This window comes from Phacochoerus africanus, chromosome 6 (genome assembly GCF_016906955.1).
Source record: "Phacochoerus africanus isolate WHEZ1 chromosome 6, ROS_Pafr_v1, whole genome shotgun sequence".
Taxonomy (NCBI): Eukaryota; Metazoa; Chordata; class Mammalia; order Artiodactyla; family Suidae; genus Phacochoerus; species Phacochoerus africanus.
Window position 1 is genome coordinate 93,464,320 of NC_062549.1, and position 26,536 is coordinate 93,490,855.

The 26,536-nt window shown below is 56.7% G+C and overlaps 1 protein-coding gene across 1 annotated transcript; it reads right to left on the reverse strand.

Annotated features, from left to right (window-relative positions):
- Positions 1–6,129: 6,129 nt before the first annotated feature.
- Positions 6,130–24,607, reverse strand: NTRK1 (neurotrophic receptor tyrosine kinase 1). Its single transcript, XM_047784281.1, has 17 exons — positions 24,326–24,607; positions 21,093–21,167; positions 20,718–20,789; positions 18,646–18,714; positions 17,743–17,888; positions 17,349–17,491; positions 14,245–14,377; positions 12,028–12,354; positions 11,581–11,598; positions 11,370–11,422; positions 10,978–11,080; positions 10,327–10,473; positions 9,907–10,037; positions 9,504–9,676; positions 8,560–8,800; positions 8,041–8,199; positions 6,130–6,522 (listed from the first exon to the last, which is right to left on the reverse strand). The coding sequence occupies exons 1-17, from the start codon at positions 24,535–24,537 to the stop codon at positions 6,337–6,339; spliced, it is 2,388 nt and encodes a 795-aa protein (XP_047640237.1). The 5' UTR covers positions 24,538–24,607; the 3' UTR covers positions 6,130–6,336.
- Between the last annotated feature and the right edge of the window lie 1,929 nt (positions 24,608–26,536).

The following is a 26,536-nucleotide window of genomic DNA, read 5'->3' on the forward strand; positions in this document are numbered from 1 at the left end:
AGCCCAGCTCCTTACTCGAGAAGGGCTGGAGGCTCCGTGAGATTTGTCTGAGCCCCTCCCAGCACCCCCGTGAGCCCCGTTATAAGACCAAGGGAGCCTGGAGACCTGACAATCAATACCCCTCAAAGATGAAGATGCTAATAACTGTATCCCCTCTTGTCCTCCAACTCTTGCCGACATTAGCTCTGACCACAGGCCCCGGGCAGCTGGGACCTGCAGAGGGCGGACCTGCAGCTAAGTAACCCCTTCAGATCCAGGTGGCAGGCAGGAGGCTAGACAGAGGGAAGGACTTCCTGACACTCCAGAGTGGGAAGCCACAGGGATAAAGGATAGAAAGACCCAGAAGCATGTTTCCCACTCCTGGATGTATACACTGGGGACCTGACTTGGGGCCTGGGAGGATTCGTGACCTCAGAAGCACTCGACAGGGGTGCCAATGTCCATGTCTAATCCCTGAGGGCTGCCTGGAGGAGGTGAGCTAGGAGGGGAGTTCCCACTGGGGGGAATTAAGGGAATCGGGGGATGGGAGTTGATGGCAGTAGTGAGTGGGGGACACTCTGGCCCTGCCTTCCCTGCAGCACCCAGGGCTCATCCTCCAACAGGGCAGCTTGGGGCAGCCCAGAGACCTGCAGCCCGTGAGGTTTCAGAGGCAGGAGAAGCCCTCTCCTCACTCACACACTCCACAGCCAGGCTAGCCCTCTCTCTCACGCTGCTGCAACTGGAGGAAGTAGTGGAGCCAAGGGACAAGAATTTCTCTTCTGTGAGCTCCAGTCCCCCAAAACATTTCTCCTGCCAGCTTGGACTACCCCCCCCCCAAAGACCAGGGTCAGGTCCAGGACTGAGGAAGCTCAAAGTCTGTCCTAGGAGAGAGAGAAAGATCTGGAAAAGGAGGAAGAAGAGTGAGAAAGAGAGAGGAGTGAAAACAGAAAACATTATGAGAAAAAGAATATATGTATATACATGGAGTTCCCCTTGTGGCTCAGCAGGTTAGTGAACCTGACTAGTGTCCTTGAGGATGTGGGTTTGATCCCTGGCCTCGCTCAGTGGGTTAAGGATCTGGTGTTGACATGAGCTGTGGTGTAGGTTGAAGATGAGGCTCAGACCCCACATTGCTGTGGCTGTGATGTAGGCCGGCAGTTATAGCTCCGATTCAACCCCTAGCCTGGGAACTTACATATGCCATGGTTGTGGCCCTAAAAAAAAAGAATGTGTGTGTGTATATATACATATATATACGTATATGTGTGTGTGTGTGTACATTCAGCAGAAATGTGTATATTCAGAAATTGACAGAAGATTGTAAATCAACTGTTCTTTAATAAAAAAAAATTTTTTTTTAAAAGAAAACCAGACACAGCACCTACCACAGGCCAGGCCCCATTGGAAGAGCTTTACACATGAGACTTGTTTAAACCTCATAATGACCCTATTATTATCCATATTTTATTTTATTTTTTATTTAATTTTGTTTTTTATTTTTTTTTGTCTGCCCCCTTGGCATGTGGAAATTCCCAAGCCAGGAATCAAACCCGTGCTACAGCAGTGACAATGCTGGATCCTTAACCTGCTGAGCCTCAAGAGAACTCCTCATTTTTTATTTTTGAGCTGCATTCATGGCATGCAGAAGTTCCTGGGCCAGGGATCAAATCCCAACCACAGCAGCAACCGGAGCCACAGCAGTGATAACAATGGATCCCTCACCTGCTGAGCCACCAAGGAACTCCCGTTATCTGCCGTTTATAGAGAAGGACACTTAAGGTACAGAAAGGTTGAGTAACTTGCTCACTATCACACAGCTGCTGGCAGGTGCAGAACCAGGCCCTCTGGCTGCAAAGTCTAGAAGTTTAACCTCCAGGGAACTGAAACCTGGAGAAAGAGAAGGCACTCAGGGGATGGGAGGGGTGCTGAAAAGCTCTGTCTTGGGCCTCAGTCCGAGGGAGGACTCAGAGTAGAATACACTGCCCCACGGCTCTGTTCCGCATCGGGTGCTCTCTGCTTTTTTCTCTGTGCCTGTGCGCAGACCTCTTGGCTTCTCTGCTCTGTTTCCTTCTCCCTCTTTCCTCTACGTGGACTCCTCCAACAGCTCTGGTTCTGTCTGTCTCTGTCTCTCCTGGCTCCAGGTCTCTATCCTTGTCACTGCCCCAGAGCCAGAGCTGCTGAAACTTTCCATCTCAGCACTGGAGAATCTGTCAGAGCCAGGGCAGGAGTGCCCTCAGAGAGAGAGAGCCAGTCAAGGAGGAACCTGATCCTGGGAGCCACAGAGTCACTTCACTTCCCCCTGGGAGCTTGGACTGCCTGAGGGTTCAGCCTGGCTCTAGGCTGAAGTTGGGATTGCGGGAGTTCCCATTGTGGCTCTGTGGGTGATGGACCCTACTAGTATCCATGAGGATGTGGGTTCAATCTCTGGCTCCACTCAGTGGGTTAAGGGGCCCTGGCCCCTACTGGGACTGTCAGCCCCTGTCTCATCGAACAGCCTTTAGGAATTGGGCAAGACAAGCTTTCTCCAGCTGGCATTAGAGAGCCCAGGGCCTACAGGGTCTGGAATTTTCTCTAGGATCTCTCTTCAGCTTGGGGGCTCAAGGGGACACAGGACAGGACATTCTCCACCCAGGCTGCCCCAGCAGTCTGCCTGCACTGTTCCTGGAAACTCGAACAGATGCTCTGCTCTCCTGTCGGGAATCCAGCCCCCGAGGGAGCAGGCGGGAAGGAGGCAGAGGCTGGTTAGGAAGGCTGAGGGGGTCGGGCTGGACTCCTGGGTTCTGTAGGGAACCCATCCACGCACCAGGGGCCCCTGGGAGCCACACTGGCCTTTGCACACTGATACCACTGATGCCTTCTCTCCAGAGCCCTATGGAGGAGCTGGCAGGAGCTTCCTTAGAGAGGGGAGTTTTGGGTTCTTTCCTCAGTGCTGGGTGGTTGTTTTTTGTTTGTTTGTTTTTATATGGCTGCACCTGCAGCATATGGATTTTCCCAGGCTAGGGGTCGAATCAAAGTTGTAGCTGCTGGCCTACACCACAACCACAGCAACGTCAGATCCGAGCCACATCTCGGCTACAGCACAGCTCACAGCAATGCCGGATCCTTAACCCACTGATCAAGGCCAAGGATCGAACCCAAATCCTCATGGATACTAGTTGGATTCGTTTCCACTGCATCATAATGGGGACTCCAATGCTAGGCGTTCTTGAAGTACCTGCCACCTCTTATGAGCCTCTGTCTCCCAACCAAGGCAGCATTCTCTGAGAGGGAGGGGGAGGAGGGGTGCCTATGCCAGATCTAGGGGACTCACATTTCTGATCCCTTCGGCCTCAGGTGGCTGTCCCTGTCCCAGCACTCCATGGGTCCTCGGGGCCCCATTCCTTTGATCCCTGCAAGCGTTCATCTCAGCTGGTTGCTTGGCCCCTGACGTGTGTGTGTGTGTGTGTGTGTGTGTGTGTGTGTGTGTGTGTGTGGCAGTTGGCAGGGCGAGGGTGGGAGCTAATGGACTTGGCACAACCAAGAGGTAATTAACAGGGAGGAGGAACGTGCCATAGTGGGGTGGAGGGGAGCACCGTTAATGAGATCCAGCATTTACAAGTGGAGGGTGGTGTGTGTGTGTGTGTGTGTGTGCGCGCGCGTGCCTGTTTGTACGTACATGCCTGGCTGCGTGGGGTAGGCCATTGTGCCTGTCATTGTGCTCATCTGCGTGTCCATCAGTGAGGGGGAGGGACCGGGGGCCTTTTAGGCCACAAAGCTGGCATTGTGAGGGTGAGCCCCCAGGGCCCCAGCTCAGAGCGACTGGCTTCAACTCCTGTTCCTAGATCAATGAAAACTACCCAGTTCCCTCTCCCATGCTCTCTCGGAATTTTCCTCTCCCTGTCCTAACCTTGCTCCCAGAACCCCTCACCTCACCTGCCCAGATTTTCCAGCAATACCTACAGCTGTGGTTTTAAGAGCCTCTGAGGCCCTGATGCTTTCGACCTTGGAATGGCTCCACGGGCCCTGACGGATTCCTTCCGCTACCTCCAGCCCCTCTGCTTCAATGATGCTCGATGTGGACCAAACCCCGGGCCCCCTATGTCTCTACCCACAGAGTCTCCAAGGCCCGAAGTGTGTCCCACCTCCCTCCTCAGCCCTGAGGAGAGGCTGAAGGGGCAGAGGAGGAAGTGAGGATGGGGCTGTGGGCGAGACAGAAAGCACCCGCCTGCCGCAGGAGTCCATCCTAGTCTCCAGGACTCTGATTCAGCTGCCTGTCCCATCTGCATGTGTTTCCGCCACTCCTCTGTGCCTCTGTTTCTCCATCCGTGTCTCTATCTTTCTCCTTCTCTGTGCCCTCTCTGTGGACTCTCAGCCTGTCTCCACATCTGTAGGTCCTGTCCCTCTCTCTGTCTGCATTGCACCTGTCTCTGAGCCCACCTGTTGGATCTGATCCCCTGACCCTGTCTCTCCCAGCATCTTCTGCCCCCCTCTCCCCCGAGTCTCTTCTCTTGCTTTAAACTCTCCCTTTTGGGGGGCAGTGCCGCCCCAGTCCCGCCCATCCTAGGGCCTGAGAGGAGGGCCTATGAACTTGGCCCTTAGGGACCAGACCGACCCCCCCGCCCCATCAATCAGCCTGCAGCCCCAGGTCAGACCTCTATTAGCAGTAACCAGCCTGGACAAGAGGCAGACACCGCTGGGATAGGCCTAGGGGTGATAAGACCCAGATTGAATCACCGGGAGGGTTGGCGGGGAGCTGGGCATTCAGGGACATGAGACAGCCACACCATTAGCCCTGAGGAGCCATGGGGAGCGTGGGTTATTGCAGGAGCTGGGCAGGTGATTGGAAGTGATGGGCCTGAGGGTGGGGGAAACAGCTCCTCCAGGGGGAGGAAGATGGGGGCAGGGCCCAGGTCCTGGGGAGGGGAACCTCACCCAGCCTCGGAGCTGACAGAAGCCTCGGGCCACGCGGTAAGGCCATTGGTGACAGAGAGGAAGGGTGAACCTACCTCTTCTCTCAAGCAGGGATGGGGAGATGGCTCTGTCCTTTGGAAACAGCCATCTTGTTTGATCCCTGGCCTCCAAGAGCTGATCTCCAAGCACGTAGAGACAAGAAGAGTAACAGAGGGTCCTGTTTCCCTTACCTATTCCTTTTTTTTTTTTTTTTTTTGGTCTTCTTAGGGCTGCTTCTGTGGCATATAGAGGTTCCCAGGCTAGGGGTCCAATCGGAGCCGTAGCCAACTGGACTACACCACAGCCACAGCAACGCCAGATCCGAGACTCGTCTGCGACCTACACCACAGCTCACAGCACCACCAGATCCTTGACCCACTGAGCAAGGCCAGGGATCGAACCTGCATCCTCATGGATGCTAGTCAGATTCATTTCCACTGAGCCACGATGGGAACTCCTCACCTATTCTTTTATCCTGCTCCTTCCCTGCCCCTGCCACACACACACACACATGAATGCACATGCCCACATGCTCTCTTTCTTTCTTTTCTTTTCTTTTTTTCTTTTGGCTATTTTTTTTTTAGCTTTTTTTTTAGGGCTGCATTCATGGCACATGGAGGTTCCCAGGCTAGGGATCTTATCGGAGCTACAGCTGCCGGCCTACGCCAGCCACAGCCACGCAGGATCTGAGCCGCATCTGCGACCTACACCACAGCTCACGGCAACACCGGATCCTTAACCCACTGAGCAAGGCCAGGGATCGAACCTGCATGCTCCTGATTCCTACTCTGATTCGTTTATGCGCCCCGACAGGAACTCCCCTCTCTCTCTCTCTTTCTTACTATGTGCTTGCTCTGTTCTGGGCGCATCAATACAAGGAAGGACCCAGGCTTTCGTCCTGTCCACCACAATCTCTAACTTCCATCCCTCCCACTGCAGCCCCAGCCTTCCTGAACCCAAAATACAAAGATAGGCAATCGGAGTCTGAAGATCTGGAAAGCTCGACTTGAGGGTGCCTAACCACCAGGCGAACAAGATGATCATGGGACAGGGAGGCAAACCACAGCCACAAGGCGGAGGTGACAGCTGCAGGGAGTAAGGGTAGGTGGTCAAGGGTAACCAGAGAGGGGGAGGATCCCAGAGAGTCACCCCCCTACCTGAGTCCCTGTAATGACCCCCTTCCAGAACGACGTCATCCCAAGAATCGGCAAGAGACACAGCCAAGGGATAATAAATATAATTGCTATGATGGAACCCTGCCTAGAGAAGCAGGCCCATTCTCCGCTCCCAGACCCCACTTGTCCCCTCCTGCATGCTGAGGGTGAGTTAGATGCTTTGAGATCACCCTGGGGTCCCTGGGAGCCATGGGGGTTGCTGAGGGCAGGCTGCAGCATTCCAGCTACCCAGCCCCAGCCCCGGGCCAGCCTCCTAGCCCAGAACATCCAGGTAGACAGGAGGCGCCTGGGCCAGGGCTTGCAGCTGGGCATGTACATCCTTGATGCTGTGGCGTTGTTGGGGCTCCCGCTGCCAGCAGCCCCGCATAATGGCATAGACCTCTGGCGGACAGGCACGCGGTCGCTCCAGCTCACGTCCCTGCGTGATGCACTCGATCGCCTGGGGCCACCAGAGGGAAAAAGAAGAGGGCAGGTGGGGCTGAGGCTGACCTAGCACTGCCTCTGCCTCTCTGAGGCTCCCAAGGTGGGCCTCTTGGCTACCAACAATCTAAAAGGATGCAGTGAATCCCAAGATTTCTTTCCACTCGGACACTGAGCAGCAAAAAGGATGGAACACAGAAAGACCCTGGGAAGGTTGGGCTGGGGTAGAATTGCTTTCCAAAGGGCTGGAATCAGACCTTCAGAGGACATGCCAGGTGGGTTGAGAAAGGGGAGGGGCCAAGGCCTTTGCCAAAATCCATCAGCTTAGGGCTGAGGGCTGAATGAAGGAAGGTGAGGATCTTGTCTCTCAGCCCCAGAGGGCAAGAAGGAAGGAAAGAGCAGGGCTGCAGGTAAGGCCTTGAAAAAGGTCTGGCCTATTTTTAAGGCAGAGGGAAAATCCACTTCCCACTTTTTTGTTGTTGTTGTTTTTGTTTTTTAGGGCCATACCCAAGGCATATGGAAGTTCCCAGGCTGGGGGTCCAACTGGAGAGATAGCTGCTGGCCCATGCCACAGCCACAGCAATGCGGGATCCGAGCTGTGTCTGCGACTTACACCACAGCAGCACCGGATCCTTAACCCACTGAGCAGGGCCAGGGATGGAACCTGCATCCTCATGGATACTAGTCGGGTTCATTTCCACTGAGCCACAATGGGAACTCCCGAAAACCCACTTTTTTTTTTTCTCTTCTGTAGCTAACACTTTGTGGGGACCTTGCTCCTCTAAAGAGAAACTGCAGCAGGAAAGCCCAAAGTCAGACTCCAGGAAGGACTGCTAGAGCAGCTAAGGGATCCAATGAAGGAGAGATGGTGGCAGAGAGATGGTTGAAGGGGCCTGGAGCTACTTCCCTCCTTCTTCCCTCCCTCCCCATTAGAGGACTTGGGTTATGGGCGGCACTAATTCCATTCCTTCTCTCAGTGCTTGAGAAAATTAAAATCTATAACCCTCTCCCCCACCCCACCAGCCTCCAGGGAGCAGACTGCATTAGGAGGAGAAATGGAAACTGACAGCTGCGAGCCAAGAAGGGGGTGGGGGGCAGCTGCTCTGGGAGAGGGAACACCTGGGGTCTGCTCCGGCTGTGTCCAGCCAGGAGGACAGAGGGAGGGGGACAGGACTGTCCTTCGTACAGTCTAACCTGCAACCTTCCTGCTGCAGGCCCCTTTGTGCTGTGTTCCTCTTCACGTGCGTCTCCCTTTCAATCTGATAATGCCTACTCGTCTATAAAATGCAGCTAGGAATGGGGGTCTGGGCTCCATTTACAAAGTGCTTTGGCCCCAGGAACGAGTTAGAGTAGGGGAGGGAAGAATGCAAGAAAAGCACAGGTTAGGGTGGAGGGAGCAGTGTCTGCAGGATGCTGGATGGATACTGGAGCGGCAGTAGGATGAAGGGCAGAAGGGGACAAGATTCCCTGAAAACGAGGCCCAAAGGGGCAGGGGAGGGGGCGGCCGGCGGGGAGTGACCCAGCGAGTGGCGCTGACCTCGGTGTTGGAGAGCTGGTACCAGGGTTGCTTGCCATAGGTGAAGATCTCCCAGAGCACCACGCCGAAGCTCCACACGTCGCTCTCGGTGGTGAACTTGCGGTAGAGGATGCTCTCGGGCGGCATCCAGCGGATGGGCAGCATGGTGCGGCCTCCCACCTGCCGGCGGGCGGGCGCCGCGTTACCTCCAGGGGGCGCCCGCCTCGGACAGCCTCTCTCCGCGCCGCCCGCCCCAAGTTCCGTCATTAAAAATAGATGGAAGTGGCTCTCCCGCCCAGGGCTAAGAGGGAAAAACCGATGGTGCCGTTTCCGTCCGGGATAGTGGAGACAGACCCTCCTCCACTGGGGGCCGAGGGGATAGGAGGAGGCTTAAAAACCAGAGCCAGAGAGTCTCGGACCCTATTCCGCTCGAGGAAGGGGTCGTGCCCGGTAAGGGCAGGCACTTGGAGGGGGGGGACTAGGCATCAGGGTGTCTACAGTTCGGACGCCGGGGGAGGGGTTGGGATGAAAGGGCCTTACGCGGTAATAGTCGGTGCTGTAGATATCCCGGCTCATGCCGAAGTCGCCGATCTTGACCACGAGGCCCTGACCCACCAAACAGTTGCGCGTGGCCAGGTCGCGATGCACGAAGTGCAGACCCGCTAGGTACACCATCCCCGCAGCGACCTGGCTAGCCACGGCCAGCAGCTGCCCCAGGCCCAGGGGCCCTGGAGCCACATCTTCCCCGCCGGCCAACAGCTTGGCATCAGGCCCGTGGGACCTTTGAGAAAGAGTCGGGGAGAAGTGGGGAGGCTGGCAGGAGAGAACCTCCAGAAGCCCGAGGAAAGGAAGCCCCGGGAGCTGGGGGTGGAGTGGGGGACTCCGGGACTGGAGGAAGGAAGGAACAGGGGAAGCTGCTGTCCGGTGGGGGCGAGATGGGAGCTAGGGTGCTCTCACCTCCAGAGCGTCCCCCAGTGCCCAGGTCTTCCACATTCATGCCTTCCTCTCAGGCAGCCGCCTTGGACCCCAGCCCCAGCATCTAGCTGCCCACTTGGCCTCTACATCTCTTGCCCAGGTACACCTCCGACTCAGCCCTTGCCAAAATGCAACTTCCTGCCAGCCTGCCCCTCCTCACTGAAGGCAATCTCCCTCCCCCAGGCCAAAAAAATCCCTGCCACCTCCTATAGGCCTGGCTTCTGTGTGCCACACATGAGTGTGCACACGCTCTCTGCAAAGCCTATCCACCCCAAAGGTTCAGCTCCTGGCTTCTGCTAATGTAACTTCCCCGACTGTCACCACTCTGTCCTCCGCACAGACTCTCCCCACAATCACACCTCTGCCTTAGAGCTCCCTGGGGACAGGGGCTGTGCCTTCCTGCTCCATCCTGGTGTCCCCCCTCAACACAGTTCAGCAGTCAGGCAGGGATGTGCTGGTAGCCAAGGGACAACAGGCCAGGGGCTGGCACCAGGGCTGGGCCATCGTACCGAAGGAAGCGGTTGAGGTCCCCATGCCGCATGTACTCAAAGACCATGAGCAGCGGACGGCCCTCAGTGCAGACGCCAAAGAAGCGCACGATGTGCTGGTGCTGCAGCATGGTGAGCAGCTCGGCCTCCCGCTGGAAGTCCTGCCGGGCGCTCTCGGACACTTCTTTCAGCGCCTGGATGGTAGGGGTGGGGACAGGCCTGGGTGGGAGCCCCAGTTCGGCCTCCCCACATCCAAGGTGGCTCACCAACCCCCTAGCCTGACCCTAGCCTCTCCCCCTCCTCTCCCACTCCCCCAACCCCTCCCAACCCTCCAATGCCCCCCCCAGCCCCCATCCCCCCAGGCCTGGAATGATGGTCCTCTGGGAGGTGGCGAGGATTTAGTAGCTCAGGGCCAAAGTCTTACCTTGACGGCCACTAGCATCTTGTCCTGCTCGGGCAGCAGGTTGTGGCACTCGGCAAGGAAGACCTTCCCAAAGGCGCCCTCGCCCAGCTCCCACTTGAGCACGATATCCCGGCGCTTGATGTGATGAACACCTGGGGGAGGGGCTTGCAGGATCAGAGGGGAGCCCCAGTCTTGGGAAGGGTGGGGAAGGGGCCGGGACGGGGGCTGTCCAGCAGGGCTGTGCTCTGTACAAGGGTGCCAGGCAAGGGGGGAGGATGGAGACTGAAAGTGAGCCTTCGCACTTTCACCCAGCCCCCCTGTGTGGACATGGGTGGGGGGGGGGGTGGGGAGGCTTGTTCAGGCCTGGGGTGATGACACAAAAGCCCCCAGGCACACACAGGCTCACCCTCCCCCACCCCTTGACCCAGCATAGCCCCTCACAGGCATCACTGAAGTACTGTGGGTTCTCAATGATGTGGCCTTGGAGCCCAGAGCCTTTGCTCTCGGTGGGGGACAAGGAGCTACCACCCAGTGTCATGAAATGCAGGGACATGGCCAGTCCATCCTCTGGAGCCAGCACAGCGGGGCCTGGGGAGAAGACACAGTCATGTGGCGGGGTCACAGCCCAGGCACGCACCCTGGATCCCGCCAGGTGGCAAGCAGGGTGCCAGGTGACCCCACCTGAGAACTTGCAAGGAGGGAACAGAGGAGCTAGGAGGCAAGGCAGCAGGCAGGGGGAAGGAGAAACACTACGGCCATTCTCTGCCTGGCTCCTGCCCAACCCCAGGCTCCATGGGCCACCAGAAACTCCCCCACTCCCCCGCCTCGCCGCCCTGCAGAGCTTAGACCTCCCACACCCACTTAGTGTTTGACTACAATCCAGCCACCAATTAGCAGCTGCTGCCTCTGAAACTACCCCAGCCTCGATACACACACACTCACAAGCCCCACAGCAGCCCTCCCATACCCCAAACACACAGTGCCTGGAACTCCACGGGTGCCCAGGCCCCCACACAGAGGACAGAGAGGGAAGAGCCTACAGGAAACAAAGCTCCAGACAGACTTACAGCCCCTCTGCAGCCCCCCACTCACGGTTGATCCCAAACTTGTTCCTCCGTCCACATTTGTTGAGCACAAGGAACATGGTAGAAAGGAAGAGGCAGGCAAAAACGGCCAGGCCCACGGCCATCGAGACCTGGGGATGTGGTGTGGTTAGATCTGGGGGTTCTCCTGGGCTTTCAGCGCTCCCCTGGCAAAATGTTTCTCCATCCTGCATAGACGCCCAGAGCCGAGCCCCCAGGCCTGCTTCTTCCTCCTCCTCCTCTCCCCCCGGAAGCCCCAGGCCACGGATGTGAAGGAGGCCACCGAAGCTCAGATCAGACTCTCTTGATCTCCATGCTCTGACCAGAAATTATATGCAGGTGAGCCTCTAGCCCAGCCTCCTGATCCCGAGTCCCAGACTAGCTTCCGCTTTCCAAGCTCACCCCAAAAGGTGTTTCATCCTTCTCCACTGGGTTTCCAGATGTGCTGTTGGTGTCTGTGGGGACACAGGGCAGGAAGGGTGGACTTTGGCACACTCTCTGTCTCCTCCACCAGCTCCCCACCCTGGCCCCGGCTGACCCCTCAGGGATCAGGATAAGTGACCCTCTGCCCCAGGGACCAGAGAGAACCTGCCCTCCAGCCTGGGCTACTCACCGACTGGCGAGAAGGAGACTGCAGCAGGAGGGAGGAAAGAAAGCAATCAGATGGGGTTAGAGAGCATTGAGACCCTTCCCTCTCTGGGACTCATCCCTTCTTGGGGTGGGGGCGGGGCCAGGAGGCAGAGCTGCCGACCTCAAAGGAGAAGATGCATGTGGCCCTTTTCCAGCCGGGCAGGGGATGCCCTGGTGCCTGGCTTTCTCTTCAGCCAGCCCGAGAGAATGGTATTGCTCAGGGGTTCAGGACTCCTGGGACGAGAGGGGGGTAGGAGCAAGGAGGCCAGCGCAGAGCTGGACACCAGATCTCCAGGCTCCTTTCTGTCCAGGACCAGGCACTCCAACTTCTGAGGGCAGGATCACAGCAGGAAGTGGGTCGGGCATCCCTGGTCACCTGGATCTGTACCCAAGTAGAGCCTGAGGGTGAGGACAGGGTTCAGGGTCGCACCAGGGATGGGGTCCTCGGGGTTGAACTCAAAAGGGTTGTCCATGAAGGCGGCCATGATGGAGGAGGCATTCTGGCCCAAGGGGTTGGTAGCCAGCAGCGTGTAGTTGCCGTTGTTGACGTGGGTGGGCTGGTTGAGGCGCAGGCAGCCGTGCCGCATAGTCTCATTGGCTGCCGGCTCCATGAACTCAGTGAAGATGAAGCTGGTCTCATTGAGCACGGAGCCATTGAAGAGCCAGCGCAGGGAGGGTGCGGGTTGCCCGTCCACCGAGAAGGGAATGCACCAGTGGTGCTGCTCCACTGCTGTGTGCAGGCTCACGATGGGCGGGACTGTGGGCCAGAGAGGGGGACAGTGAGAGTCAGGAGGCAGCCGCAGGGAACCCAGTGCAGACCTGACAAGTCTCAGGTGGGGGTGGGGGAGGGGGGTGGACAGCCTGAAATCAGGGGGGCGGGCCTAAGAGAAACTGGTCTGCAGGCCCTAAGAAATTCACAAGGAGAGACGTTTTGAAGAAAGGTGACAGTAAATCTTAAATAAATCAGGCAGCAGGTGCATAAAATTCATAAGCTTAAAGAACTTCGGTGGTCAGTTGAACGTAAGTATGTAAGAGTCCTAAAGCAGTGGAGTACCAGCTTATGGAAATTGGACATGGAGATTTTTAGATGAGGGATGGAGAAAAATAAAGTGTAATTAACATTAAAAGGATTGGGGAGTTCCCCTGTGGCACAGCGGGTGGAGGATCTGGTGTTGTCACTGTAGCAGCTATGGCTGCAACGGTGGTGAGGGTTCAGTCCTTGGTCCAGGAACTTCCACATGCTGCAGGCGTGGCTGAAAAAAAAGATTGGGAGGGGGCCTAAATATCAAACAAGAAAAACAAGAAACAATTAAAGAACTTCTTGAAAAAAGATAAGGGTCTTGAAATAGACCCAAAAGAGGCAAAAGCTCTTCAATAACAGAAAAGATATATATATATATATATATATATATATATATATATATATATATACATCTATAAACGTATATAATTGATACTGGAATTCCAGCCAGCATTCATGCAATGGAATACTATTCAGCAGTGAATGGAAGGAACTAATTGTTACCCCCATTAATATGGATGAATCTTACAAATGTTGAGCAGAAAAAACTAGACACAAAGTAATACATGAGGTGTCATTCCATTTATATGATGTACAGGAACAGGCAAAATTCAACCATGTTGATGGAGAAGCATATGTGTGTAAAATTATTTTTAAGAGCAAGGAAATGATTATCACAAAATTCAGGATGGGAGTTCCCGTTGTGGCTCAGAGGGTTGAGAACCCAACTAGCATCCATGAGGATGTGGGTTTGATCCCTGGCGTCACTCAGTGGGTTAAAGGTGCTGTGAGCTTCGGGGTAGGTGGCAGATGTGACACTGATCTGGCATTGCCGTGGTTGTGGTGTGGGCCAGCAGCTCTGGCTCCGGTTAGACCCCTAGCCTGGGAACCTCCATATGCCATGGGTGCAGCCCTAAAAAGAAAAAAAAAAGTCAGGATGTGGTGCAGGAGAAGAATGGGCTTCTGAGCGGGGAGAGAAAGGGAGTGTCTTCTGAAGTGCTGGTAAGAATAGCTATTGTTTAGGATTTCCTCTCTTGGATCAGTGGGTTAAGAACCCAACTAGTACCCATGAGGACACAGGTTCGATCTCTGGCCTCGCTCAGTGGGTTAAGGATCTGGCGTTGCTATGAGCTGTGGTGTAGGTTGCAAATGTGGCTCGGATCTGATGTTGCTGTGGCTGTAGCGTAGGCCAGCAGCTGTGGCTCTGATTCGACCCCTAGCCTGGGAACCTCCAGATGCCGCGGGTGTGGCCCTAAAGGAAAAAAAAAAAAACCTAGGATATAGGGCAAAAGTTCGACAGAGGGATGGATATGAAGAAATACAGTGGAGCAGTGAGAACGGGCAGGCAGCTGGTGTCGAGGGCCTCAGGTAGCAAGACTTGGGCAGTGGGCCAAAAAGAAATCCATCTCCATCCCTCTGGCCTTGACGAGCCCCCAGGACTTCCCTCAAAGGATCAGGTTTTCATGGGAATCTGGAAACAGCTGGGAGGGAGCAGCTGTGGACACACACACATCCCACCCCTTTCCTCCAGCCCCCTGGCTGGGGCTGACGTCTTTGGGGAGCCTCACATCCTCTTTTCAGGAAGATGGGATGGGGGTGCGTGCCGGGGCAGCCTTGGGGACTCACAGGAGACGTTGACCTGGACGGAGATTTCAGCCCGGCCCACATGATTCTCGGCCCAGCACGTCACGTTCTTCCTATTGAGGTCACTGGTGACATGGGCCAGGGTCAGTCCCAAGGACGGCAGACTCCCAGATTGCTGGGTCAGAGAAGAAAGGAGAAAATCCAGAAGAACATCAGCTGCCTTGGGGCTAGAGGTGGGGTGCAGGGGCTGGGGATGGTGTCTTTGGGGAGCCCCTCTGGTTGCAGATGGAAAAGAGAGGAGGGATGAGAGGGAGGGGGAGGAAAGAGGTGTGGGAGAGAATAGAGCAGAAAATGGACTTCCTCCGCGAGAGCTGGTTTGCAGGCTCTCCTGGATCATTTATTTAATGATCTGAAAAATCTAGAGCACAACCAATAATCTCAAAATCGGCACAACACATCCCAAACCGTAAAACCACCCATCTGAACAACTCAGTAGATATCAGAGATCCCAAGTTCCAAAGAGACACAGCGAATCGGAAAACCAGCTAGGACCTCACCACCTACACATTCTGTTTTACGCATAGTTCTAAGAAACTCAGGCTCAGCCCCAGAAAGATCAGAAACAATGAGATGGTGCCGATAACAAGGCAGCAGTTAGAAGCAACGGCAGCATCACGATGACTGCCTTTTGGCAGATGAAAGAGGAGAGTGAAGTTAGAGAGGCTCGGTGACTTGGTTCTGAATCATCATCAACAGATTGAATCAGATTCAGATTCTCTTCCTAAGACACTATGGACCTCATAGGACCTTAAGACAATCCTTAATCTTACTGAACCAAGATCTTCTTATTCTGCAGGCTGGAGAGGGAGGCAAAATGATCTTCTGACACGTGATAAAGCTATTTCCCCAAAAGGATGAAAATGAAGGATGGGGTGGACTAATCCGAGTTATCTGGAAATTTCACAAACACGGAATCCCTTGAATAAATGCCAGCGGAGGTGAAGTTGCAGGGGGCTTCCATTGGAACATGTGAGTTCAAAGACTCGGAAGAGCTCTCCAGCCTCTCTTGCAAGCCCTGGGTTCCAGCAACCCCAAGGGGAAGCCCTGCCCTAGGCTGTCCCCAGTTCCTCCAAGTCCCCCTGGGGTACCGCATCCTCTCAACCCTTCCCTTGCGCTGCTCTGCCACCCTTCATTCTCCTGAGGGTGAACAGCCTTCCTGCCTCCATTTGACTCAGTAAGGATGTGGCTTTTCTTTTCTTTTTTTCTTTTTTGTCTTTTTGCCATTTCTTAGACCGCTCCTGCCGCATATGGAGTTTCCCAGGCTAAGGGTTGAATCAGAGCTGTAGCCGCCGGCCTACACCAGAGCCACAGCAACGTGGGATCCGAGCCGCATCTGCAACCTACACCACAGCTCACGGCAACGCCGGATCCTTAATCCACTGAGCAACGCCAGGGATCGAACCCGAAACCTCATGGTTCCTAGTTGCATTCATTAACCACTGCGCCACGACGGGAACTCCAAGGGTGTGGCTTTTCTATAGAGAGTCTCCAGAAAACAGAAGTGGTAGCAAACATGTAAACCTCCCAAAGAGAAAAGCAAAAACCTAGAATTTCCCCAAACAGATAGCTGATTAAAGGTCTTTTCACAGACCATCATGGCCAGCCTCCTGCTTCTCTCTTGTCCCCTTTCTATTACTCACTCTCAGTGGCTTTGATCTCTGGGGTGGGAGGAACTGCTCAGTGGCTAGAGGTCCATCCATCACATCTGGACTCCCTGCTCAGGGCTCTCTGGTTCCTTTTTCAATCTTGTTCCAGGGGCCATCAGCAATGCTAAGGTTGACTCCACTCCCAAAGCGAGGGTCTCCAACCTGAATAGCACCTGCCTCCAGCTTTCAGTGGCTCGGCTCCTCCCGGGGGCTGGAGCCTGGGTGTCCATCCACAAGGGGGCCGGATTTGGGGCACATCGCCAGCCTCTGCTGGCCTTGTCCATGAGACCTCCTGAATCATCTAGGGCTACTCTCGGCTGTCCATCACCAGCCTGAGGACAAAGGGCAAGACTTGGGAAGGTGCCCAAAGACAGAGCTCTTCAGAGATGATAGCTAGAGGCCAGTGAGTGCCCAGAGGCAGACTGGACATCGCAAGGCCATCATGTCCACCTCCTCAGTTGACAGATAAGAAAACCAAAATGCAGGCTGATAGAGCGATTTTTCCAAAAGTCACTCTGAGAATTAATTAGTGAGAGAGCTAGAACCAGACCTGCGCCTCCTCTACCAAGACACGTATCACACACCCAAGAGGATGTTGCTTCTAGCATCTCTAGAAAATGACCAGAAGGTTCCTGAGAACTGGCGTGGGTGCAGGACCACAAATACTGTGCCCTCCCCCTGGTTCTCAGCTTCCTTATCTAGAAAGGAGGTGGATGGCAGAGATGGTCTGTTGGGTTTCTCCGCTTAGCTCCAGTAGGAGGGATCTGTGACCCTCTCTCTTGCAGCCAGCACCATGTTTTCAAAGTGAGGGCCTACGCTGGAGTTCCCGTCGTGACGCAGTGGTTAACAAATCTGACTAGGAACCATGAGTTTGCAGGTTCGATCCCTGGCCTTGCTCAGTGGGTTAAGGACCCAGCATTGCCGTGGGCTGTGGTGTAGGTCCCAGATGCAGCTCGGATCCCGCGTTGCTGTGGCTCTGGTGTAGGCTGGCAGCTGCAGCTCCGATTAGACCCCTAGCCTGGGAACCTCCATATGCCGCGGGAGTGGCCCTAGAAAAGGCAAAAAGACAAAAACAAGCAAACAAACAAACAAAACCCAAAGTGAGGGCCTCTATGTTCTGACAATCAGAGGAGCCTGGGGCCCAAATTCCATGGGTCTAAACCATCTCTGTCCACCCCTCACCCTCTATGTGCTTCTTCTTCTTCTTTTGGCTGCATCTGCAGGCTGTGGAAATTCCAGGGCCAGGGATCAAACCCCAACCACAGCAGCAACCCAAGCCACAGCAGTGACAATGCTGGATCCTAAACTCCTGTGCCACCAGGAAACTCCAATGTGTTTCTTATTCATTGTCTCTCTTTCCCTGTCTTTGTTCCCTGTGCCCTGTCCAGGCCTTAAATGGGAAGGAGGGGTGCAGGAGCAGGGTGGCAGAGGGCTTCTTACCATCACTGTGGCTGATTCCTCCAGGTCCGTGAGGATCCAGCCGGCCTGCTCCAGGCCCTGCCCCTCCACCTGGCACTGCAGCAACACGTCGTCCCCCACATCCACAGAGCCATTGGGCATCTGGATCTTCAGCTCCGGCTCACCTGGTGGCCCAAGTTGTCCCCGGGGTGTTAGAGCCGGGAGGGGCCTCAGAACTCCTACTGAGGGCCACACTCCTTGTCCCTCCCTCAGTGACTCTGTCCCTGCCCCCCAACCTTCAGTTCTCCCCAGATCCTGCCAATGCCAGTCCCCCAATCCTTGTTCAGGGCTTGCCCCCCACCCCAAGCCCTGCCCAATGCCCTTGCACCAAGCATGTGGCTCTTTCCTAGCCCCTCACCCCACCTCCGGCACCTACCACAGCTGGCATTGGGCATGAGGGCCAGGGGTCCCTGGCCCGGACACTGCAGCTTCTGTTCCCGCACTCCAGCCCGCCCCTCCTGCTCCCAGCGCTGCAGCCAGAACAGGGCACAGGAACAGTGCAGAGGGTTTCCTGACAGGACTCTGGTGGGTGTGGGGGACACCAAGAGAGTCAGGGGAAGGGCAGACATGAAGGAAGTACTACAGCCGAGGGAGTGCAGTTAGACTGCAGTGGGGCGGGGTGGAATGTGCCCGAGGTGAAGGCTTGGGGACAGAGGACCAGCTCCTCTTGTGGACCCTGCCCCACCTCCCAAGACCTTGTTAAAAGAAATAGAATGCCTGGAAGTCAAAGGCAGCCAGCTGTGGGCTACATGGAATTCCCTCATCCCACGCTCCCCACATGACAAGCCAGGTGAGGGTCCCCAGTAGGGTGTGACAAGAAGGGAAGGGAACTGCTTTCAAGAGTGGACCCAGAGACCTTGGGCACCCACCAAGCTGTCCCACCTATCCCATGACTTTGATGTGCTAGGAATGTGGGCAGATGTGCTCACGTGCACAGGCCCAGTGAACGCACAAGCTCAGCCTCCTGAGCATACCCTGGTCAGTCCTCGGGGGACTGGCTCTCCGCCCCCACCCCAATGCGCCCAGGGCAACAGCCCCCTTGCGGGTGGGCCTGCAGACTCTGCTTTGCTGGGGGTTCACGGGCACGCGTGGTCCCCAGTCTCGGCTCACTGCCAAACACGCTGTCCCCCCAGAGACTCCCCTTCCCCCACAGTTCCACACAGACACAGTGACATACCTTCACACAGAGGTACAAGTGCCCCGGGCACATGCGTGCATGCGCACGCACACACACGCATACACACTTGCAGCCCTTGGCACTGGAAGCCCCCACACTCACAGTTCCTGTAAGGAGAGGCCCTGGACGGTTTTCCAGGAGAGAGACTCCAGAGCATTGAAGGAGAGATTCCTGCGGGAGTTGAGACAGAGCAGAGCAGACAGACCCCGTGAGCGACCCGACCTCGCTGTGACCCAGTGGCGGGGGGAGGGGGGGTGTCTTCGGGGAGGAGCCAGGAAGAAGTTGACATCTGGCTCCCCCACTCAGACCCTGGCAGCTAGAACCAGCCCAGGGAGCCATGGGGGGTGGGGGAGAGGCTCTTTGACTCCCACTCTTCTCCCTGGGACAACAAGGGTTAACCCCACTTAACCCCCTCCACAGACCCAGGGTGGGGGGTGGGGGTCTGAGGGAACAGCCGATCCCTCCTCCCCAACCCTTGGCCCCAGCTGGCAAAGTGCTGAGGCCCCAGCTGGGGGCAGGGACGCCATCTGTGCTCCCTGCCCGCAGAGCCCAGGACTGGACCAGAGGAGGGGGCGGACAGGGCTCCCACACTCCCTTGCCCCCTGCCGGATGCCGAGGATATCAAAGTTCTTCCCCTGCCTCTCTTTCCTTCTCTGCCTCAGGGCCCAAGGAAAGTTGGCTGGAAGGCACCCCAGGCCACCAGCAACCTAGTGCTAGAGGTGCAAAATGTGAGTTCAGGAGTTCCCATTGTGGCGCAGCAGCAACAATCTGACTAGGAACCATGAGGTTTCGGGTTCGATCCCTGGCGTTGCTCAGTGGGTTAAGGATCCGGCGTTGCCGTGAGCTGTGGTGTAGGTTGCAGCAACAGCTCCAATTGGACCCCTAGCCTGAGAACTTCCATATGCCTCGGGCGTGGCCCTAAAAAGACAAGAGACCAAAAAAAAAAAAAAAGTGAGTTCAGCAAGGGGCTGGTTCCAGGACTCTGTGCCCTGTGCCAGGCTGCCCTTCCAGGGACCCTCTGCCTCTGAGAAGCCTGCCCTGACCCCTCTCCTTGCTCACCTGTCCTTCCGTTTGTGGGTGGCTGAGTTGGAGAGTAGTCACAGAGAAAGATCAGAAAGACTACACACTTTAGGGCTGGGGAGACCTCAGTGTGGTTCTGTCCTGCCACTTACAGCTGTGTGACCTCAACCTAGAAACATAACCTCTCGGATCCTCAGGATCCTCATCTATAAGATGAGGATGACACTCCCTCTCTCACCAGGTTGATTGTGAAGATTTACTGACATAAATATCGTAAGATATCACTGAGTACACATTTTTTTTTAATTAGGGCTGCACCTGCAGCATATGGAATGTCCCAGGCTAGGGGTTCAATCAGAGCTGCAGCTGCCGGCCTACACCACAGCCACAGCAGCTCATGTCAACACCAGATCCTTAACCCACTGAGCAAGGCCAGAGAGAGAACCTGAATCCTCACAGATACTAGTCAGGTTCTTAACCCCCGAGCCACAATGGGAACTCCTGAGTATACATTTTTAACTGAAGCCCCAATACATAGTCAGTGAGGTAACATCCCCTTATTTTGCTATTGTTGCTAAATCCCAGGATATAATAGAGTCGAGAGTACCCAGCACAACTCTGTGAATGGCAGGCTTGCACCACACTTCCCATCTCTCCACCTGCACGTAGTGGGAAAGAGGAGCTAAACTCCTGTCCTCAAAAGGCCACCTCCCCACCCTCTACAGAAGGGGGAGCTATGACTCCCAGAAATGGGGCATACCCCAGAGCAGCAGACCTGATCCCCCAGCTCCCAGGCTGTCCCAGGGGCCAGGGGGCGGGTGGGATTTGGAGTCAAGGCCAGGACCCAGAGTCCTGCTCCTGCTTCTGCTCCTAGTCCTGCTCCCTTTGGACTGGTGTGTATCTGAACCCCGGGAAGAAAAATGAGGCAGGCACCTATGAGAAGTGTCCCTGTAGCATGAAGCATGGAAGTGAGACAGCAAGAAGGACTTCCTAGCTGGCAGGGGTGGGAGCTGAGAGCACTGCCATCCCTCCGGCAGATGAGAAGGCCTGGGAGAACGGGTGGGAGGACTTGCCTTCCTCAGAAAGGTTTCCTGCATTAGCCGCCCCAGCCTGGGGGTCCTCCCACCTCCCTCTGCCCAGCCCCGGCCACTCACAGATGACTGAGCCGAGGAGTGAAATGGAAAGCATCTGGCGCCACGAAACGGAGACCACTCTTCACAATGGTGCTGGAGAAGGTGTGGCAGAATCAGCTCCCAGGACGGTGGCAACCCTGGCCCCAGCTCTCTGCCCATGCCAGCATCACCACCCCCCACCCAGTCCTCAGTGCATAACCCTGGACCCTTCCCCACGCCCTCAGAGCTTTCTCAGCCACCTCAGACCCCTATGAACCCTGAGATCTGACCAGCCAGCCTCTCAGTCTTCAGCCTCTCAGGTCCTCCCAAGCCCCTAGGACCCTGGAGGCCTCCCTGACCCTTGGTCCCCCAGGCCCTGTGTGGAACCCCATGCCCACACGGTCCCCAGCCCCTCACAGGTTCCTCAGCTCCCCCAGGCCTCTCAGGTCACTGAGCTTCAGATGCTGCAGGTGCTGCTGGTTCTCGATGTAGCTGTGGGGAGAGGGGATGGGAGTCAGGGGCCCAGGCCCGTGAGTTCCTGCATTCACCCACCCAATTCCTTCACAATCACATGCACATATGTAGGCATGCACATTCGTGTGCCACATGCACCCGGTCACGCAGAGACCTGTTTACACGTGGACACATGCACCAGCATGCACACACGCATGCATCCACGTGTGCACAGGGACCCACTGCCTCACGCACAGTCACACACTCCCATGTGTGCATGCGTCCTCACACCATCACACATGCGCACTCACACACACTCAAGCACGCACACACACACACACACACACAGGGACGTAAACACAGGCACAGAGACGCACCTCCTCACATACAGCCACACATGCATGCATGAACCTACGGATGTGCACAAGTGCATCTCACACTCTCCCACATGGACACACATAGGCATGTAGATCTCATGCACACACACACAGAGAATGTGTGGGCATATTCACATTCACAAACACACCCAAGTCCATTCTCAGCTTGGTGTTCTGCTTTTATACACAGAACCTCTCCTGCACACGCTCAATAACGGGGGTCATGCTGAACCAGTTCCTTCCACAAAAGACCTGTGCCCGGTGCTGCCACTGCCCCACCCAGCACAAAGGAAGCCCCGTGGCCATGTAAATATGCGCTCCCAAACATGCTGGCTCAGGGGACACTGTCTAGGCTCACCCATCCTGCTATACACACACACACACACACACACACACACACACACACACACACTCCCCCTCAAAGCTGCTGGCCCCTCCCCACACTCAAGCAGCAACCCCCTCACTCCCCATCTTTCAGCAGAGCAAATGACAGGCATAGAGGCTGCCTGTCAGGGACCCTTTGAAGCCCTCCTTGCCCCAGGAGGGACCCCAAAAGGTGGAGAGGAGAGAGTCAGAGCTGGGGCAGTGAAGAGGCACCGACTAGTGGCCTCGCGCAGTGAGAGCGTGATGGGAAGGCTGGGAGCACTGGGGCAGAAAAACAAAGAGCTATGGAAACAGAGACACCTATAAGAAGAAGGAACTGATGGGAAGAGACTGGCAGAGGGACAGAGACAGCCAAGGAGAATGACAGATAAGGAAAGGGAGACAGAGAGACAGATAAGGATGGAGAGCCAGAGAAAGCAAGATAGGGAGAAGAGAGAGAAAGAGGCAAAAGCAGGCGAGGGGGGCTGGGGGATTTCGGATGCCCTGGGCGCTGCCCAGCATCTGGATCTAGCATATGCCACACGGAGTTCCTGAGAAGTCAGCTGCCCTGCAGTGGCATGTCAGCCCCCACCCCCTCACCCACAGGGGGCCCTGACTCACTGCCTATTCTCAGAACTCACCCCCTCTTCCCTGTACTGTCCTCAACTTGTGGGAACAAGGACCAGCCTGAGTGACCCCTCCCCCAACCCCTTTCCGGCCTTGGTCTCAGCAGGACAGCTGGGTTTCAGGTCCTCAGCTCCCTAAGGCCTAGGGAGTGAACTCCAGGGACTCTCAGAGAGAGTAGGTCCTTGTCCTACCCACTCCCCTTCCCCCAGCCCCTTAGGGCTGTCCCACCCACTCCCTCACCCCCAGGGCTTAGGGCTGTAAGGACCCCAGAGCTGGTGAGAACGCAGTGTGGCCCGGGGTGTGCAAACTGTCAGGCAGCGTGCTTATAGCTGCCTCATTCGTTTGGATTCATAATCAATCTGTCTATTGGAGTCCATTATCTCCTCGTTAGCTCTGCGGGTGAGGGAGGAGGAGGGGACCGTGCCGGCAGAGGCAGGGGCTTCGATGGCCACCCCACCCAGAGGGACAGCTCAGCTCACCACCCTGCGTGGCCTCCAGTCCCCAGCCCCAACCTGTCCACCTCCACCCCACCTCTTCAGGCTGGACTCGGGGCTTGGAAGGGAATCGGGAAAAGAGAACGCTGATGGGGAACGTTCACGAGCCTGGGCTCTGCCTTGAAGGCCCAGGGGGATGAGTGGACAGGACTGGGGTTGGCAGCCTGGATCTCAAGTCCCCTCCCATCATGCCAAGACCTAGGTCCAGACCAAGACAAGGCCATCTCCTCTCCCTAGGGCCATTAGGGAGCGAGATGGAGTATCTTCCCGTTAATTACACGCGATACCCGAGTAACTCAGGACCAATTATCACAGGCTGCTCAGGTCACTTCCAGACATCAATGGCCACTGCCTCAGATATGTTTCAGCCCATCGCTGCATGAGGCCGGGGTTCATGGCCCACTCCCTAACCTCAGGCCACAGGAGGAGGATATTCTAGCAGTTCCTCTTTTCTTCTAGAAGTCCTGCCTGGCTCTGCCAGCCACATAGAACACTCAAGTATTTCCCAGCCATCACAATGTGGTGGCTGGGCCAGTTATTACAGAACACTCCCATGGGGTTCAGCAGCTGCTAAAAGGTCCTTGAGTATTTTGTAACCAATTACTGCAGAATGTCAGAGTACCTCAAATGCTGGGGATTTCTCCCAGTTTGGAGTTGAAGGGTGGAGAGTCTCTCAGCAAGGGCCCTGACTCCCTGCCCAAAGTAGGGAGACATGGGTGATGAGGGTGATGGGGGTGGGGAGACGAAGTCAGGAGCTGGTCTCACTTCCTACATCCATATCAAGAGGTGATGAGGACAAGAGACGGTGGAAACTGGGAGAAGAGAGCGGGACCACCAGGCTATGGCACCTTAGCATCTCCCACTTTTCCAGTTCAATTTCCCAATTCCAGGGGGAAGAATTGGCATTGCCTGGTCTTGACAAGGAAGAGGGGGGGCTGATTTCTCCCTGGAAAAGGGAAATGATCAGGGTGCCAAACTGGGCGCGGGGGTGTCTCTATGCAGCTAACCACCCTCTGTATAGGGCAGAGGGTGGGCTCCTTCATGGCTGAGCTCCAGAAAGCAGTTTCTAGAACGCTGAGCTCTCTCAAATCTGGTCCATGGAGAGCTCCCCTTCCTCTCCCTGAAGCTAGCCGCCACAGCGGCCCTGAGCCCAACTTCAAGGCAGTAACGGCGGGGGCTGCCAGGGCAGCCGGGCACAGCCGAGCGCTGCGCTGTTATCAGCCTGCCGCCGCACCCGTTCCTCCTGACCCAGCAATCAAGCAAGCAGCGAGTCCGCGCCCACGGGGCACAGCTATGCCCGCCTGTCCCCGCGTCCCCTCGCCCGCCAGACACTCACAGCTCCGTCAGATTCTCGGCGCCCGGCAGGTGGCGGATGATATCCAGGGCCGCAACCTTCGTGCAGCGCAGCCCCGAAGGGCCGTGAGGGCAGCAGACTTCGGGACAGGATGCGGCGCCCGCAGATGCCAGCATCAGCCAGGCCAGTAGGCTGCCCAGCCCCTTAGCCCGGCCATGTCCGCCGAGCTGCCCGCGCTGTCCGTCTCGCGGCATCACGGCGGAGCCCGCCTCGCCCGGGCCGGGCCGCCGTCTGTGCGCTTCCAGCCGCCGCTGCCCGGCCTCCCCCGACATGTGCGCTGGGCGGTGTTAAAGACCCAGCCGCCAGGAAAGGGCGGAGCCAGGGGCCCCGCCCGGCCCCGCCCCGCCCCCTCCGGCTTCAAACCCTCCCCCTCCTCTCTAAAGTCCCCAAATCTGCCCCCATCCCATTCGGGGCCCCAGCGCCAGCCTACTCCCCCAAGATCCCTCCTGCTCCAGGAGACGCGGAGGGGCATTCGCAGAACGCCTCAGAGGTGTCTGCTGAGTGGGGAAACTGGGAAGTTGATACATTATTTCTCCCAGCCTAAAGCAGCTGCATTTAGGGGGGAGGGGAGATGACTGAGCTTGGGAAGTCTTGCGGTCCAGGTCATCCTAGCCAGCCCCCGGCCTCAGATCTCGCCCCGCACGGTAGGCTTGCCTGAGGGAGTGTTCCTGCCACTTGGGATAAATTAAGTGAAACACTCTCTAATGCCTAGAAAGAAATCAGAAGGGATGCCGAAAAAAACCAAACAGGACCTGGGGAAGGAAAATACTGAAGAGACGGAAAGGGAAGGTGTCTCCCCAAACGACCAGAGAATGGAGACCCTGGAGCCGAGACGCCGATTTCCATGAGAGGCCACGGGGTGGCGCTAGAAGCACGCGCCCAAAGGTGTGAGCTCTGCTGGGGTTGGGTGGGTGGGGACGAGGTCTGCAGCCCCCACTGCGCTGCGCCTCAAGACCCAGCATCAGCCCCTGACCCCGGCCAACCAGCACTGGCCCCCAGGCCGGGTAGGGCCAAGCTGGGCTGGGCTGGCATTGATCGCCGCTCTGACAAGAGCATCGATTTCTGCGCGGAGAAATTAATAGATCTTCTCTTAGCTCCTCGGACGCGGGAGCCGCCTTCGGGCGGAGCTGGGGACCCGTCGGTCCAAGGAGCCGCGCAACCTGAAAGCCCCGGGTACCTAGCACCAGCCAGAAGACAGATCCCAGCCCCTCCACACCGCGGGTCTCAAACAGAGGAAAGGGGGGAAAAGAGAGGTCCTGGTGCAGGGACTCTTGAAGAGGGAAGGGCAGACAAGGCCCGCAAGGTACCTGCGAGGGAAGCCATCGGAGGGGAGAGTTCTCCTCGCCAGGGCCCCAGCACAGACTGTCTCCCAGTCTTTCCCCCCCCCCCCGCCCCCCCGCAGAGACAGACTGATCAGCCTGAATTCAGGAAGAGGCGGACAGAGGCGGGGCCCCACAGAGTGACTCTCCTTTCCACGAGGATTTTGGTTAGAACCCAGGGACTTGGCCGGAAAGGAGCCTCGCGCCCCAAAGTCAACGTGACGGCCTCCTGGGAGATTGTGAGCTGCTCAGAGAGGCGAATGGCAGGATTCTTCCGGAGACGGGTCGCGTTCCTGCCAGGTTTCAAGCTCACCGGGTCTCGGCTGCCAGCGGTTACCCCGCAGGTGTCAAGGCACTGGGTGGCAGAACCTAGAACCACCCCTCCCTGGGGGACCCGACGGTTCTGGCGGCTCCAGCCGGCGGGCTGCGCAGCCCCACTTGGGAGAAGTGTGCAGGGGCGGCGGAGGTGGGGAACAACGCCAGCCGCATCGGGGTTGGGGGGAGCTCGGTTCTCGGTCTGCCAACCTTCTGTATTTTGGCCTTATTTCCCCAACAGACCTGTCTCTCCCCCGTCAGTTGTTAGGCTAAATATTTTGGCTTGGCGGGAGGGGCGGAGAGAACCAAGAGGTCCCAGAGAACCAATCCGTTTGGGGTGGGTGGGGTGGGGCGGGGAGGCGGCAACCGGGCGAGGTCTCCGCGTGCCGCTCGGGGAGACACCGCGGCCGCGCGGCCAGCTGGCGCTGGGGAGCCGAGCGCGCCCCTGGGGATCCGGGGAAACCCTCCCGGGCGAGCCCCGCCCGCCCCAGGACCCCCTGCTGCCTGTTCCCTGCTCTCTGGGCTTCTGCTCTGCCTTCCGGGTTGACTGGCCTCCTGC

What these genes read in the sequence shown, in the direction of transcription:
- NTRK1 (XM_047784281.1), bottom strand. Translation starts at nt 24,537, where the DNA reads ATGCCGCGAGACGGACAGCGCGGGCAGCTCGGCGGACATGGCCGGGCT. An exon ending in AGGAATCAGCCACAGTGATG is followed by an intron (nt 14,378 to 17,348) that starts GTAAGAAGCCCT and finishes TCTCTGACCCAG; the next exon opens with CAATCTGGGAGTCTGCCGTC. An exon ending in AGATGCTAGTGGCCGTCAAG is followed by an intron (nt 9,677 to 9,906) that starts GTAAGACTTTGG and finishes CCTACCATCCAG; the next exon opens with GCGCTGAAAGAAGTGTCCGA.